Below are 16,894 nucleotides of genomic sequence, written 5' to 3' on the forward strand. Positions count from 1 at the left end.
CAAAAGACCTTTTAAAAGCTTGTTTTAAGATGGCCCTGAAGAGAGTTGGATTTGGGTGTGTGTGTGTGCATGTGTGTGTGTATGCAGGTGAGCACTCATGTTTGTGTATTTGTTATAGAGAGATTGAGCCTGTGTATGCGAGGGTTTTGTTGTTGCTGCATTTCCCAGTGTCCTGTTCACCTCGAAGGGTACAGCCGTCCCTTGGACCGGCCTGGCATGCTGGCAAAGCACTTCTCCAGCATATGTGTGTGTGAGTGTGTGTGTGTGTGTGTGTGTGTCACTTTGAGGGGGGAAAAATCTCACTGTTATCAAGGTTAAGCGTCCTACTGTTTTAGTGAGGGGAAGGGGAGAGAAAGAGAGTGAGAGGGGGGTAAGGGGGAAGAGGGAGATGGATAGATAGGGGATAGAGGGTGAGAGCTTAGAGACAAAGGAGAAAGCGATGAAGGGAGGGATGGAAAAAGGGAATTGAGGGGCGAATGGAAAGGGGAGAAAGAAGGGTAGAAGGAGAGATGGGGGGGGAGAAAGAGAGATGACGTGCAGGAGCGAAGTGCCCTTGCGAGCAGTGGGAGTTTTGCAAGCGCTCACATTTAAAGTGCCTCACTCTCTTTCTCTGTGTTTCCGTCTATCTCTCTCTGTCATTATTTGTCCACTGGGGCTCTTCTATGTGCACCCAAACACACACACACGCACGCACACACACACGCAGTTCCCCACATCCATCTTCAACCCTCTTAAGGGAGGCTTTGAAAGAGTGTGGCAGGCACTTGTATATATGAGGTCTTAATATGGCAAAAGGCCATCAGAGCAAAACAGAAAGAAAGTCCTTCTATTCAACTGCACGTGAGGAGCGCAGAAATTATTGCGCGAGTCAGTAAGACTCGGGTCTAAACTAAAACACCAGCAGCTCTTTACCTACTCTGACAGGAGAATGGTAACGATTTTATTTTATTTTATGTCTCTATTGTGTTCTAATCATTAAGGGTTCTTTTTTTCCCCCTTAAATTTGATATTTTCCAGAAGACTGCTTCAGCTTTCATATCAAATTATGCTTTCCCTGTGAGGAATCACCTGACACCCCTAACAGGAAATGGAAGTCCCTTTTGGGAAATGAGCTACCAAAAAACACCCCACTCCAGAAATTTGCTGGGTGTACAGTCAGGCCGACAGAGATCTTTTACAAGATGCTCTATGCAGAATGATATATATTAATTATATAGTTGCTCATATGTGGACTGCACATTAATACTACTAATGGCTAAAACACTTAAAGGTTGGCTGAAGATGGAGTTTAAATTTCAAGTAGGTTTGGCTTTTTGGCTTTTAATGTAAGTAAATTTGAAAAATGTAACTAAGTGAACCTGTAAACACACACAGCGTACAAGCTCACACTACAAACGGCACCATACATACAAAACACACGAAATGACATTCTTGGATAGGTTTGCGTGACTCACGTAATCTCCATGACTGGAGTTTGCAAATCCTAAAAAACTATGCACGCAACATCCAGTGAATATCCCGTACTTGCCCACACAGCGTTCACATGCCACCCCCTCCCCCGACAAAACCCCTTGTTTCTGAAGCATAAATTAGATGAGGCACCTTTTAGACAAGACTATCATTCTTCTCCTGGAACCAGGAAGTTACTGTTGAAACAGGCTTAAGGGGAACAGCCTATTTGCATACATAAATGTAAAAATTTGCAAGAAGACAGACAGAGAGGAAAAGAGTGAGAGAGGCCAGGTGAATAAGTCTTCTGTTGGCCGAGGAGTTGCAGCGGTGGAGGAGGGTGGGAAGGTGTTTTGCATATTAAGGTTTTTTTTTTTGTTTTTTTTTTTTTTGCCGGGCAGGTGTCTGAGAGATACAGGAGCTGATTAGAGTTTAGCACAAGGAAAATTTGCCCAGCCATGCAAATTCTAACCCCCCTGACAAACCAACCGCCTTGGTGAGCACGAAGACTCTGCGTGCAAGAGTGTTAGTGTGTGGCTTTCGGTGCACATGTGTGGGTGTTATTAATGTGTGTGTGAGCGTGTGTGTGTGTGTGTGTGAGTGCGGGTGCGTGGGTTGTGTGTTTTTTGCTTTTTGATGTTTGTGTGGGAATGATGTGTTTGTGTGTATTACATATGTGCGCGGACACATTTGTTATGTTTTTTTTTTCCGTCTTATGTGTGTGCGTGTGTGTGTGTGTGTGAGTGTAAGTGTGAGTGTGTGTGTGAGTCATAGAGGTAATGTGGAGATGGAAATGTACTGGATGTGTATCAGGATGCCCCCAAGGCCCTTTTCTGTGGATCTCTCCCCTTTCTCCTCCACCTCCTCCTCCTCTTCCTCCCCTACCTGCCTGCACCACCACTTGAAACAGGAGCCTACGCAGATTCAGCAAGCGCACACACACACACACACACACACACACACACACACAAACACACACACTCAAACACACACACACACACACACACACACACACACACTGAGTTTTCCCTTTGCCAGATTCTGCATCATCAAAGTTCCATCCACCTTGGTGGCGTCTTTGGAATGAATATGTCCTCTGTTTCAGTGATCGCACACTGAAACACACATTAACACACACACACACACACGTCTGTGGCCTTTCTTGTTTGATGCTAATCTGCTCTGTCACTGTGCTGGCCTAAAACGCTCCCCATCTCCCTCCCAGCTTCTCTTTTGTCGCGATTGTTTCCCCTTTTCCTTTCATATCCCTCCTCCCTCATTCCCTCTCGTCGTTCTCTCTTCCTTCTGTTCCCTCCCTCCTTTCATTCTTTCATCCTTCTTTTTTGCATGTCTTCCGTTATCCCCTCACCCCCCACCCCCTCTTTTTTCCCCCCCTATTAGGAAGTTTTAATGGCATAATTGTCACATTCCTTCTGGCACAATGAACACCAGCAGTAATTAAAGAGCTTGCCGTTAATTATCTAGACCCCGGCTCTACTTTCCTCTTTTCTCAAACCCCCCTCCTGATCCCCTCTCTTCTTCTCTTTCTTCTCCGCTTCTCATTCGCTCTGTCCATCGCCATCAAAGTCTTCCGAAACACACCCGGCCTCCCAAAGCCTTGACTTTGAGCGAGCAGCGCTTTCATGTGAGGACTCAAGTGAAAATTCTCACTTAGTGTCCTTTTTCTTTTTACTCTGCAGCCCCTCTGCCTGTCTTTGAACCTCCAATGACAACACACATCATCTTTCATAAGACAGGAATGTGTGTGACCTGGTAATGGGTTAGAGACAGCGGGGGGGTGGGGGGTGGGGTAGGGGGGGAGTTTGAGGGTCTTATAAAGAGGCAGTTTTATGATGGCTCTGGGAAACTCTCAGATTTCCATAAGGCAGCCTAGGCCAAGTTTTCTCTGTCAGTGACCACTCCTCCCACAGAGGGCACACACACATACACACACCTGGGCGCTTAAAGAGGAAGTCCCTGTGATCTCTATGTGAGAGGGAGGTACCAGCAAAGGCGGTGAGAAGCCCCCGCCTGCATACACACACCCGGGTATCATGTGTCCTCCCTTATCAGCTGCTCTTTTTTCTATTGCAAAGATGTTTCACTCCTTTTCTCTCTCTTCCCCTTTTGTCCGTCTGTCATCTCTCTATTTGAATTGATAACATCCTGCCATGGAGATTCTCCGCTGTGTTTTTATTTGTTTCTTAAAGCAAAGGGACAAAACTTTCTTTAGTCCATCCTCTTCTTCCTTTCCCCAACTTCTCCTCCCAGCGTCTCCCTCCTTCCCTTGCTCTCAGTGTCTCTCCATCCATTACCAGAGCCACAGAGAGCTGAGAGCAGATGCTGTCTGTCCAACCGCCGTGCCCCATAGCATTGTGTGCTTCACCTCTCCTTCCCCCCGCTCTCCCTCGTTCCTCCTCTTCACGTCCCTCTCGGGGCTCCATTTGTTCTCCACCCAGAGAGGCTAATGTCTGTTTTCTCCTCCTCCTGCCGCCACTGTTGCTTATCCCCTCCCCGTCTTGCACTCCTTCATTCCTGACCCCCTTTTTTCCCCCCTATTCCTTCACCACATACGCTACGGTGTGTTTGTGTGTGTCTGTGGGGCTCGGGGGTGGGATGGGGTGGCATTGACCGCATTTGACCTCAGGGAATTTGAGGTGAAAAGGTCAGAGCCACTGCATTGGATGCACAGTGACGCAAACAAGTATAAACATACATAAGTACCTAAAAACACACGCTTTCACACAGGTGTAGCGCTTGTACTCAAACGGCTCTAGGGTTCTTTTTGAAGCGATTGAAGACAAAAGGAGGTAGAAGATGGAGCACGAGAGATGAGAAGCTGGCGGTATAGATTTAGGTTCAGACCTGCCAAAAATACAACCAGTACAATTTGCCAGTGGGTTTATGTCAACAGCACACATGCACACACACCTCCCATCGCCCTCTTCTCTCCCTCATCTCGTCTACACAACATCTACTTTGGTTTACTTTCCTGCCTATTAAAATCTCACCTCTCCTCCTGAACATTTAAATCTGCAGAGCAATGCGTCACGCGCAGCGGCAGTACGTAAAATAATCCACTCGTCTTGTGTAAACATATTCATGAATATGTTTGCCTTTTGCTTTTCACAGAGATGATGAAAAGCCTTCGAGTTAAGGCGACGATGCTGACCTGAGGGCGGGAAATGTCTTGCGTTGTGCAATCATATTTGTTGTTTTAATCTGCGTCGTAGATTCGGGCTGAGATAAATAAGACTGTGAGATGTAATAACTTGGTGATGATAACAGGATCGAATGGTCCGTTTTCCAAAGTTTGCCGTCATAGAATTAGGGATATTACACTCTGCCATGTCACTGGAATTGAGATGGAATGAATTTTGTTTGTTTGAAGCTCAAAAATCAGCATCTCCCCAAAAAGCAACAGCTTTACTTACCTTTTGGATAATCTGTTCGTCAATTCTTCACTTTAATTCTGCTTTCTTACAAGCTGGCAAGATACCACCGAAAAAGAAGTGAAGACATTTGTTGTTCTGGTGCTAATTGTTCAAAGTGAGACTTGCATCAAGATTACTGTTCCCAGGTGGTATCTGCTGGCAGGAGTAAGCATATCTACACAATGGATCTTATTCTAACAAACCTTCAGATATCAGCCCAGACCTTCACTGAACCGTGAGCGCCACTTCAAACTTGTCTCATGACTTTTGAATTTTTTTCTTACGGAGAAGACTTAGAGAAAGAAAAGAACAGAGCGTGTGATCATCTGCTTCTCGCTGAATAGCTTGGGGCTATTAAGGACCCCCGTTTGACACACCCTGACAGGTCTTTTCTTTACTGTGAAGGCTGTGTGTGTGTGTGTGTGTGTGTGTGTGTGTGTGTGTGTGTGTGTTTGCATGTATGTGTGTGTGTGTGTGTGTGCATATATGTGATTTACAGATTTATTCTGTGTTCCGATTAAATGACCGGAGCTGCGTGTAGAGCCTGGGGCAACAGGAGTAGCAAGGAATCACTTAAAGAACTACATGATCCCTTTGCTCCTTTTTCACCTGCTCGCGCACACAGACACACACACACACACACACACACACACACACACACACACCATCTTGTTGTGCTAGCTTGCTTTTTCCAACAGCGCACACCCACCTCATCCTCCTCTTCCTCTCTTCTTCTCCCCTCTGCTCCCTCCTTCTTTCGCTCCTCCTTCTGTCCCTGGTCACCTTGTGAGGGGCAGCCTGCTCTGTGGCACAGCTGCTGATTATGTCATTATTTCTGGACCATTTTGGTCTCCCTTGATGTGTGTGTGTGTGTGTGTGTGTGTGAGTGTGTGAGAGAGAGAGAGAGACTAATGAAGCGTGGCAAAGGGACGCATGCCAAAATGACCAGGGCGTGCATCAGAGCTGCAGATGTGTCAAAGCAACCCCCCAATATCTTACACACACACACACACACACACACACACACACACACTCATGCTTCCCCCACTGATGCCAGACGCTCCCTCCTTCAATCCAATCTGCAGTTTATTATTTTTCTTTCGTCTCCTGCCATCTTGCTCCTTCACTTGCCCTTCCATTCCATCTACTCCTATCCGTCCATCCATCTTCTATCCTCCCTCCTTTGCCGCACCTCCTTGCGCTCCATCCTTTATTGTTTGCCCACCCACTCACCCACCCAGCACCCTCCTTCCTCCTAGCCTTCTATTCTTCCTCTCCCTCCCTCCCCCTCTTCTCCTCCTCTCCAGATGTCCTGTTCCTATCTTCCAGACTCCCTTGCTCCTTTCTTTCCCTTCTGCCTCCTGCGCTCTCAGTCTCTCAAAGCTGAGCTGACTTCCTGACCTCAGGAGGCCCTATTACAGCGCTCAGTGACCCCCCCGCTTCCCTCCTCCCCTCCCAGATTGGCTTCTCTCACCCATGCAAGCTGAGTCGATGAATTTTTAAGTCTCCAGACATGGGACAAACTGTGATTTCAGAGCTCCCCTGCTGTTAGCAGCTATTCTTTGTACACACCACGTTTTGTCGATTGTAGGCTTCAAACAATTGACAATTTCTAGAAACTGAAGGGACAGCAGGAGGAAAGAAAAATTCCCATTGTGGATGGGATAGGAGAGCGACTTCATCAGTGTCTTTGACCCTGGCATGCCCTTGACTCGCCAGCAGAGGTGCACCTTGAGAAAAGTCCATGTGACGCTTATGCTGGTGTCCACATAAGCACACCAGACAGCAAGATATACACACACATGTATGCACGACAGACCCTCAAGGCTCCCTGTTCTCAAGGCTATCAGTGGAGTGAGGGTGGCTGATGTTTGCTCAGCTTTGAGGCCCATTTCCCGTCCCAGCAGTCTCCTAAACGCTGGTGCAAAGCTCTCCAATGAGAGATGTCAAGAATGAAATTGTATTTTGGACAATGTTGCGAAAATGAAGAAAAAATTTAACTACGGATCTTCTGTGACTTTACCCTTTCTTTTCCCGATTGGTCAGATTCTTCAGCCGTGGCACAATCTTATCGGATGGGAGGCTTGGGGGGCTGGGGGGGCAAGCGTGGTGAGGGGTAGGAAGAGAGGGGACATGGGTTGTGTTTGTCCAAAATGACAGTGTGGACCAAGGGCTTATCAAGACCTTTGTAGATTATTGATTGGAGCAGATATGTGAGGCACGGGAGGCTTATGGGCCAGTGCATGTTCGAGGTTTGCAAACCTCTGGCTTGACTCACTCAAATGTCAGTTTCAGCCCTTGTTTTCAGACCCTTTACTGTGTGCAAACTTTAGATTACTTAAGACACGGGTATCACAAAAATACTTATTGCATATCAGAGTCAGGTAACCCCCCATCTGTGGCATTGAGTGCGCTACAAAATCTATAAATTCCACGTCTCACAAACACAAACACAGTGACCAAAAAAGCATGGGAAGTGTTGGTATTCCCAGGCTGAGTTGGGGTTAGGAATTAACCTGGCTTGCAGCGATGGCTTATGTTGTGTCCCTGCATTTCATCCTTCAAGGCAAAAGCTTGCTAGAACACTCACTCACACTTACACACACACAAACACACGCATACAGCCTTATCTTCCAGGGTCTTGTCTTGTTTGGCTAACACTGTGCAAATAGAAGGTGCAATACATCTCCTGACAGTTCCCAAAAGCAAAGGGGAGAAACACGCTGGTCAAACAAACAGCCAACCCTGAGTCACCGAGAGAGAAGAGATTTCTCAGGCTTTACCGAAACACATGCGAAAGACACAGGCCCGTGCACGCGCGCGCGCACACACACACACACACTTACAGACTTGCACGCGGAGTGTGTAACAGTAGCCTTTATTTTGAGGGCTTGGGCCTCTGGCTACCTTTTTAAACGTTTGTCTAAGCAGTCTTAAGATGAGGGCTGCTGCTGGAGTGAATAGCTCCCAGCAAGCCGTCCACAGGCTCCTATTGTCCTCCGTCATATTTTATTATCTCATCAAAAAGCAGGAAATCCGATTCCCTCTCTCTGAAAAAGAGCTTATCCTTCTGTCTCAAAGCAACCTGTCACGAGTGAGAGAGAGATGGACAGAATGGGGAGAGAGTGTCGTGGGGGAGAGGGGGCAGCCATTGAAAAAGACTGATTTACCGCCTTAGTGCTATCAACCCTACTTTCCTTTTTCTTCCACCCTGCCTTTCTCCTTGATTAGAAGGCCCCCTAACACCAAGCACAATGTAAATGTCAGGGTATTGCAGCTTTATCATCTTTGCCGATTCTATCCACCCCTTTCCCCACTCCGTCTTCCGCTTTTCGTATTGTGTTACACAGGGCGAGAGCATTCATTTTCACGAGAGCTCTTTATTGGTTGTTTTTTGAATGCTTTGCCGCTGCCTGCCGCACGCGTTTGCTAGCCAAAATTCAACATGAGCAAGACAAGAAAGTTTACCTCTTCCTTGTTTTGCTAGTCCAAATTAAAGGCATCACATTTAAGCTTACTTTTTTACTCCACTTTTGAAAAATGGACCAAAAGTCAAAGAGAAAAGGTTCGTTTTCAGATTTAGCCTGCTTAGCAATAGATTCACTCTCAGTCACCTTGTTTGCCTTTTCCAGGCATCACTCCTCTCACACACACACACACACACACACACACACACACACACACACACACACACACACACGCAACTGCACATCCTTCCCTCGCCACCACTTCGCTGCCTCTTTCCATCCATCCCTCCCTCTCTGTTTGTACATCTGTCCTTTAATTTTGGGCTCTGCTGAGAAGTTGTTAAAAACCCCTATGAAATATGTATGAAGGATTGTGAGCCACGCGATTGGCCCCATTTACCGGACAGCCGAGCGAATGAACGGCCACACTGGATAATCCCCCACAATGCCTCTGGAACAAAGGCCCAACAGCTGACCCTAGAGAGACATAGAAAGATGAAGAGAGAGGGAGGCAGTGAGGCGGTTTGGGGGGGTTAGAATGGGACAAGGTGGAAGGGGGGTGCAAACAGTTTAGGCTCACTGCTGGTCAGGAGGAAGCTCAGTCACACACACACACACACACACACACACACACACACACACACACACACACACACACAACTCACATGTACTTGCAAAACAAAGGCTTGTGGGACAGGAATAACTCCCTTGTTCTGTTGTGCCGCTCTCTCTCCTTAGACTCTTCTCGGCCCCTCCTTCTCTCGCCATCTCTCCCTCCCTCCCATTCTCACTCTCTCAGTCAAGAGGATCTGAAATACCAATACCCTTTTCTCCTTGACATTGCTTTCTCCTTGCAGTCAGCATTTTGCTGTCCTTTTATAGTCAAAACGTCAGGAGAAATTCCATGCAGGAATATTCTTAGTAATGCGGCACTCCCTGCATCTAACACCAGGGCGCTACGCGGCACCGTCCCGTTAGCGAGGTCTTTCGGGAAAAGTGCACGCGGGCATACACACACACACACTTACTGTAGCTGGCCTCAAAGCAGGGTCATTGTGCCAGTATTCCGTGAACGACAAGCAGCCCAAACAATGAATTATATCCACTTTTATCCCACCAGACGGGAACTCAATATTTGGGGAATTGGGTTATCTTTCGTTTTTTTCCTTTCCCCCTCTCTCTCTCTCTCTCTCTCTCTCCGTCAAACACACACAGACACACAGTGCACAAGCTCCTTATTCACAACTCACCTTTTCACTTGAGTAGTGGACAGACACACACACACCAACCAGACACACAGGCATCTTAGCCTCCATTCATCACCCCGAGGGGGGTTGGTAGCTGTCCCATGTGTGTTTAAGTGCATATGTGTGTGGTTGAAGAGGCCTGTTGGTGTGTGTGGGTCCTTATCCATCGGTGTGTGTGTTCCAGTGGCCACTAACCTTGCTGTGTCCTGACACTCCTGATGAGTATCTGCAGGACACTGGAGGAGAGGAGTGGAGTGCGCACTGTCAGGCATTTGGGCAGGCTGCTGCTGTATGTGTGTGAGACAATATGTGTTTGTGTGTGTGAGCATCGAGGGAGGCGGGCAGGCAGACAGTCAGCATTATCCAAGCAGGTGACCCCTGAAGGCTGCGTCGCCCTGGAGCTCTGAGTCGAGGAAAGAGACTCAGCCAAATACACCAGGGTACCCGGCGCGTGAGTGTGTATGTGTGCGTGCGTGCGTGCAGCGAGCATTATGTAGAGCTCTGTCACAGTACAGGATGTGTCATCTCCTTGGCACAAGGAGGTGTGTCCGCTGGTGTGTGTGCTCACACCACCATAAGCGTGTGTGTCTGTGTGTGACAGAGTGTTGGCTTGGGGGAAGGTGTCACAGATCTTTGCCAGACTAATCATCTCCATGGTGTCGGTGAGCGCTGCTGTCAGGGACACTAAAGAGGCAGCGTGTCTCCCCGTTCCCAAAGCATTTAGTACTTCCTCTTTCGCCAGCACCTCTTCTGTCGCTCTTCAGCTCCGCTCTCTTGTTTGGTCGCAGATTTACAGTGGGACTCATAAACATGTCACGCCCGCCACGCTGCTGGTGGAAGGTGGGGGGAAGTGGGAGGTGTGAGAAACCTGAGAATTCGCAAGAAGTGACTTTTCTCAGGCCAACACCTCAACCGGCGTTTAAGGAAGTAGCGACTCAAGAGACAGGAGATTTATGGTTTTACATCCACTTTGAAAATATGAACATATTCTACAACTGGGGGGCGAAGACTGTCGCTGTTTGGGAAAGTTGGTTTGGGTTTTGGCAGTCGGTCAAGTTTCGTTCCCATTTTCCTCAGTATTCAGTGGTCGAAACACTTTTAGGGTTTGCGTTATAACGAAGTGCCTTAAAATTAAAACCACTACAACGGTGCTTTTGTGTCCGGTGACATAAAGGACGCAAACTTTGCAGTGAGACTTAAAATACCTTAAAATAGGATTTCCTCCGTGTACTCCTCACATCTGTTTACACAATTGCTCATTCCTTCCTTTCTGTGTTCGCGAAGGTCCCTGATCGTTTCCTGGAGGTGGCAGAAATCACACTGCGAGAGTTCTTCAATGCCATCGTGGCCGGCAAAGACGTGGACCCGTCCTGGAAGAAGGCCATCTACAAGGTCATCTGCAAACTGGACAGCGAGGTCCCAGAGATCTTTAAGTCCCCAAACTGTCTCCAAGAGCTTCTACATGAGTAAATTTCACCTCCTCCTCCTCCTCTTCCTCCTTGCTTACCGCTTTGCGCTTTCTTTGTTTTTCTGATTTCATAGAATTTCAAAATTATATTATGATTTGTTTTTTTTCCCTTTTCTTCAACTTTACTTTTGATTTCCTGTTTTTTTTTCTTGTTTGTTTGTTTTTGTTTTTATTTTTATTTTATTTTTTTGAATGTATGAAAGTTATGGAGTAGCATTCCCAATCTAAAGCCCCTTGTGGCAGTTCCTAAATGACCTAGCTATTGTGTTCTTGTTCTTATATTATGCTGGTTATTATACGTTTTGTTTTTCTATGACTCTGAATTGAAGAGGCTCTGATCTTATTGGGTGTTTTTATTTTTATTTTCTTGGACCGTGTGAACACTCTGTTTGGCCTGTTCTGTGATCAACACTAACGGCGCCCTCCATGTGTGGAAAGAGTTCCCGAGTTCCCATTTATACTGCTAAGAACATAGGCTGGGTTCCCTGAAGACTTGACTCGTGGCACCCACAGAGGCCCCTCCAATTCAGGGGGCATCCATGTGAACTGCCCCACCCTGACCCCCTCCTTCCCTAATACAAAGTGGGTGCCTAATAGACTGTGCTATTGAAGATGTCCCTAACAGGACAGGCACATGCACACATGCACACAAAAAGCAAGGCCTAGTGAGGTTGTTGACTGGACTAAAACTGGACTTTTGGTACTGGTCTGTGAGACTTGGACCAGTTTCAAATAGCTACTGAGCTCTACCATTTTTCTTTTTTTTTCTTTTTTTTTGAAGTGTGTTTTCCCTGCAAATAGGGGCATTGTGTTTATTGGGTGTACATTATTATTTTGATTACTATTCTTATTGTTGTTGTTTATGATTATTATTTGTCACTACTGCTTGCTGAAGATTGGCACTTCAAGATTTGTTTGTCCCTTGATGCCGTTGCTGAAAGAAATAAATTATTGCTATTAATATTATTCCAAAAGATTTTTAGATTCTGAAGTATTTCCCCCCCTCCTCCTCCTCCACCTCCCTCATTCCCCATTTTCCTTCTCCTTAGTCACTTCCCTCAGTTTGTTCATCACTGGCGTGGATTTTGGTTTTGTTTTGTTTGTTTCGCTGTTTGGTTGCTGGGGCAACTTTGCTGGATTTGGATTTTATTCCAGGGAATTTATTAGAGTGGGCTTCTCTATTCACCTGTAGTGACAAGCTCATCCTGCACAGGATCGGTCCAGTAAGGATGCTAAAAATAACCAACATAGTCTAAAGAAACATGAAGTAAATAAGAAGTATTTGGAAAAAGTGTGTTTTCTTGATTTACTATAGCTGTTCCATAAAAAAAAACTAAATTTTTTTGTAGTTGAAAACTAATCCGCTCCCCCTTAAAGAGCACTTCTTCATCTAATAACAAAATATTTTTCTACATCTGTGTTCCAAATTAGTGAACATACATAATAAGTGCAAGTCTGATTTTGTTTTTGTTTGTTTTTAATTTTTATAGCACTAAACAGCTCATGTGAAAGAAGTTAACATATTTACACTGCTGGCTCTTAATGTGGTTAGCTTATATATGGTGTAAATGGCATTATGAAGTTACTTTAATAGCAGTCGATACTTGAATATATCAAAACCTGAAGTACCGGTTTGTTAACTGAACAGACGTGAAGATAAAAGGAATCTATTGAGGCTGATAAACAGCCGTTTATTAATTCTGCCTCAAGTAGAACTTACCCTGACGACAACACACACACACACACGCACGCGCACACACACACACACACACAATGCTCCTTCCCTCTATGTTCACCTGCTGCTGAGTGATTTAGCTTCTCTCTCAGTGCAACAACATGAGGTTAGAGGTGAGCACTCTTCCCCCAGGGGGTAGACGGAGAAGCTCTCAGCACTACAAAGACCAGGGACAAAGGCGCAGAGCAAGGAGCAACATGCACCTGAAGCCCTCTGCTCTGTCCTGCCGTCCCACACCGGCAGCTTTTAAGACCCAAAGTGTGTCTCTGTTCAAGCCACTGTGCCCAGTTTGTTAAACGGCATTCCTTTCACTTTTACCTGAGGTTCTAATCCCAAATTTTTTCACTTGAGCTGAACTTCTATATGTACTGTTTTTGATTTGTTTTTTACTTTCACCCATCCTCTCAGGCTGTTAAGATTTTACGAAGCAGTAAGTATTAGATATTAGATGCCCTTTTTGAAGAGGTAAGTTTGAAGCAATGAGTGGACTTTGATATTTTGCTTGGTGCGTGCGAGCTAGCTGGTGATCTCACCTTGCGACATTGGCTTATAGTGTGTCTGTGTGTGCGGCACAAAAGATCAAAAGGGGCAGGTTGCTTAACCTGCTGACTTGTCTAAGCGAGACAAAGGGCCTGACAAAAGAAGGCAGAGAAAGACAGAGAGCTACTCCCTTCATTATGTCCCCCTTCTCTTCCCCGGACAGTGTTCTTCTTAAGATCCGGAGCCCTGAGAGAGCGAGCGGCGCACATTTCTCACTGAAGGATGGGCTAGGCCCTGCATGTCTCAGTCTCAAAGCACCAGCCAAGGGCTCTAAAGCGCCACAGACAAAGGATACAGAAAGGAAAGGACACTTTTATCTGATGCGCAGATTATTATCGTTCCACGCCCTCTCCCTTCCTGCAACTCCACCCTAAACTTAAAGAGTTCCTGCGTCTAAAAAGATTAATTCAGGATAATGAAGAACTTGTGCAAAAAAAAAAAAAAAAAAAGGAGAAAAAAAAAGAATAAATAAATAAAATAAGGATTAGCAAGACCTTAACGCCGTGTTGAGAATATTTTTGTCAGGTTTTGTTTTCTGGGGTCGTTTAATTTTTAGGATGACATTATTGAAATGCATATATAGCCTTTTTTTAATAATGTAAAGTATAAATCTATGGGGAAAAAATATATAGTGGAAGTTCTTTGAAAGGCACTGTTAGAAACTGTTTCATAAAAGAAATCTTGAGGGTATTTTTAGTGACAGTTTTGTTGCAATCTGTATTCTGAATGAGTTGTTGGTAGATTAGGAGCAATAGTAGTAGGTTTTTTGCAGGTTTTGTGACCAGTTTTTCCTTTTGGTTTCTTTACCTTTTTTTTGTATTGTGCTGAATGGCTGTCTTCTGGAGATCAAAAAAAAAGAAAAGAAAAATAAACTTGGAATACCTTTTCAGAGTATGAAATATTGTTGTCGCTGCTGTAAATACTGTCAGGATGAAACAAAGAATAGCTGTACAGATTTTTTTTTCTATTATCACTCAGAGTGCTAGAGAGGGGTGAGTGGTTAAAAAAGGAAAAAAAGGAGACTTCACCCACTCTCCAACTGGACTCATAAGCACTCTTCTGAAATATCCACAGAGGAGTGGGGTATTTTTTTTTTGTTTGTTTGTTCCCCCCCTCCCTCTGCCATGCCTTTAACGGGAAACGGTTTCCCATCGGCAGTGCCCTTGAAGTTGCACCAGCATTCATTTCTTTAATTTTTCCGAACAGAACGATGCATCAGACGAGCGGTGGGGTAACGGTGATGTCACAGCGCGGCCCGTTGGCAGCCTGTGCTCTTTGTGTCGTTCAAAAAAACAAGGGCAGATTTCCGCCAACGTAGCTCTAGATTTGACCCAAGAGACAGACAGGAACTCATTGTCATCAGAAGACTAGTGCCATCCATGGATGGGGAACACTGTACAGTGACAGATTAAAGGGAAAAAAACAGACTGCAGATTGAAGGGGGAAAAAAACAGCGATTTGTACCCCCTTTTCACTGGGTTTAAAAGTTGATGAAGGTTTGGAATTTTGTGGAATTTCTGTATGCTTTGCAGTACGTGCGCATGTGTGTGTGTGCACTGTATATGACTGCGTGTGTCTGTGTGAGAGAAAAGACCGATTATGAGAACCTGTGAACCAGTGTGTGACACAATTCTCAACACTGTGGCCCCTCCCCCACCCCTGGGAGTACCATCCTGACATGTAAATGACTCTCATTAAGCGTTGGCAACATGTGTTTGGTGTGTGCGCATGTGTGTGTGTGTTGCGATAATTTCCTCTGATCTGTTTTCTGACCTGTTTGAAAGAGGTTTTTGTTTCTCGATGCTTTCAGTAGTAATTCCTTTTTTATTATTATCACATTGCTCCTCTTTTATTGTAAATATCAATGACGTGGACTTACAGTGATAAATACTGCCTTTGTATAACTTTAGCAATATGTTATGTAAATAATGTTTTGTTGATGCTTTTTGTATGACATTATTATTCAATTTTAGTGCAGTAATTCCAACTGGAACAGCCATGTTTTTCGGATACAGTCTGAATAGTTACACAGGTTGTAAAAATAAAACTCATGACATGGCTGCTTTTTTTTTTTTTTTTTTTTTTTCCTGTTATCGGTGTCTATTTGTCTTGCAGATTTTGTGTAATTTATTGGTTTAATTTATCCTAATTTATTTGATGTTGTTTCATTTTGTTTTTTCAAACAGGGAAGGCTGTACTGCATTTGAATAAGTAGAACCAACTTAAAAGATTTTACACTTTAACGAATTTACAATTTCAAAAAAGAAAAAAAGTTAGATTGACAGAAAAGATGAGTGGGGATTTTGGCAGCTACGTGAAACTGGATGGTTAAAACAAACAAAAAAAACTGGATTTGACAGGGCAGAGGGTGGACTTCAAAGCCGAAACTAGTTTGAAGCAGTTTTGTATTTTCTCTTGAGATTTTTTCCCTTGTATTGCTTTGGCCCAGCCCAAAAACAACCAGTAGTCAAATTGCCTTTCGTGCCTTCACCCTCTATGAACTGAATGTATGTGCAGTATATATGCAAGCTTGTGCAAAATGAATAAAAAATTGAAATAAAAATGAAAAACAGAGTGAAAAGTGGCAGCTGTTTGTGGTTTGTTTTCTGTGTCTGTGTTTAAAGCATGGGGGGGGGGGGGGTCTGACTTTATAAAGATATCTATAGTCATAAATATACATGAATGCTGTAAAAGCTGGTGCTTTCAGTGAAAAACATACTAGCAGAAATCTATTTTGTTCCGCTAGCAAGCATTAAAAAAAAGAATCATGGAAATTGAAATAATCGAATGATCAATTTAGAAGTGCTGTGGTAATTTCAGTTAGTTTCTGTATAAACTGATGGATGTGTAAAGCAGTGTATTGGGTTTCTGTGGCCAAAAAGCAATAGGGTTCAGCTAGTAATGGCCATAGTTGAGAGTTCTGTAATGACTAATCAGCTTCAGGGTAGCTTTTAAAATTTGAATGTAACAAATTCCTTTAACCGCATGATAAAAGGGATAGGAAAACTGCAACAAAGGGGATATCTTGTCAAGAAAGACAAAAATAATAGAAGAATAGAAGAAGAATAACAGTATGATAACAGTCAAATCTTTTTTAGAGTAAAAAAATGTTATGGATTATCGAAGGTACACCGTTTCATGCTGGGAAATCTGTCAGCACTTTACTGTAATTTAATGGTGAATGGTATTCGCTTGAAATTTACTACCTTGCTTCCCAGGTTTTTTTGGTTATCAAAGGATCACTGGCGACAGTGCAATTTATTCTGTCCTGTTTGAGTGAATCAGAGCTGTCCTGCTCGCAGAGTGATCATTAATTAGGAGTTTGGCTGCAGAGAACCGTCCTCCCATCATAGTTTCTCTACAGGCTCCGGAGACAACTGCAGGTGCTGCCTCATCAGGCTAAATGCAACAATCGAGCACGGGCGCATACACACAGTGAAGTATTCTCCTCATTAGAAAAAAAGGGTTGCAGGAAATAATCAAAGGATTTATGAAAGACTTTGTAAAGTGGGAAAAGGGGGATTATAAATGTTTAGAAAACAGTCTGAGGACCG

General features: G+C 44.6%; 1 protein-coding gene across 3 annotated transcripts in view; it reads left to right on the forward strand.

Moving 5' to 3' along the window:
- Positions 1 to 15,924, forward strand: part of LOC102779189 (prospero homeobox protein 1-like) — a 31,506-nt gene extending 15,582 nt beyond the window's left edge. For all 3 annotated transcript variants that reach the window (XM_035910480.2, XM_006797092.3, XM_035910479.2), the window contains exon 5: positions 10,882 to 15,924. In XM_035910480.2, coding sequence (XP_035766373.2) covers positions 10,882 to 11,067 — 186 coding nt within the window. In that variant the 3' untranslated portion in view covers positions 11,068 to 15,924. The remainder of the gene's footprint in view (positions 1 to 10,881) is intronic.
- Positions 15,925 to 16,894: the final 970 nt, after the last annotated feature.

The sequence above is a fragment of the Neolamprologus brichardi genome, chromosome 15 (genome assembly GCF_056152115.1).
Source record: "Neolamprologus brichardi isolate AB-2024 chromosome 15, ASM5615211v1, whole genome shotgun sequence".
NCBI classification, from domain to species: domain Eukaryota; kingdom Metazoa; phylum Chordata; class Actinopteri; order Cichliformes; family Cichlidae; genus Neolamprologus; species Neolamprologus brichardi.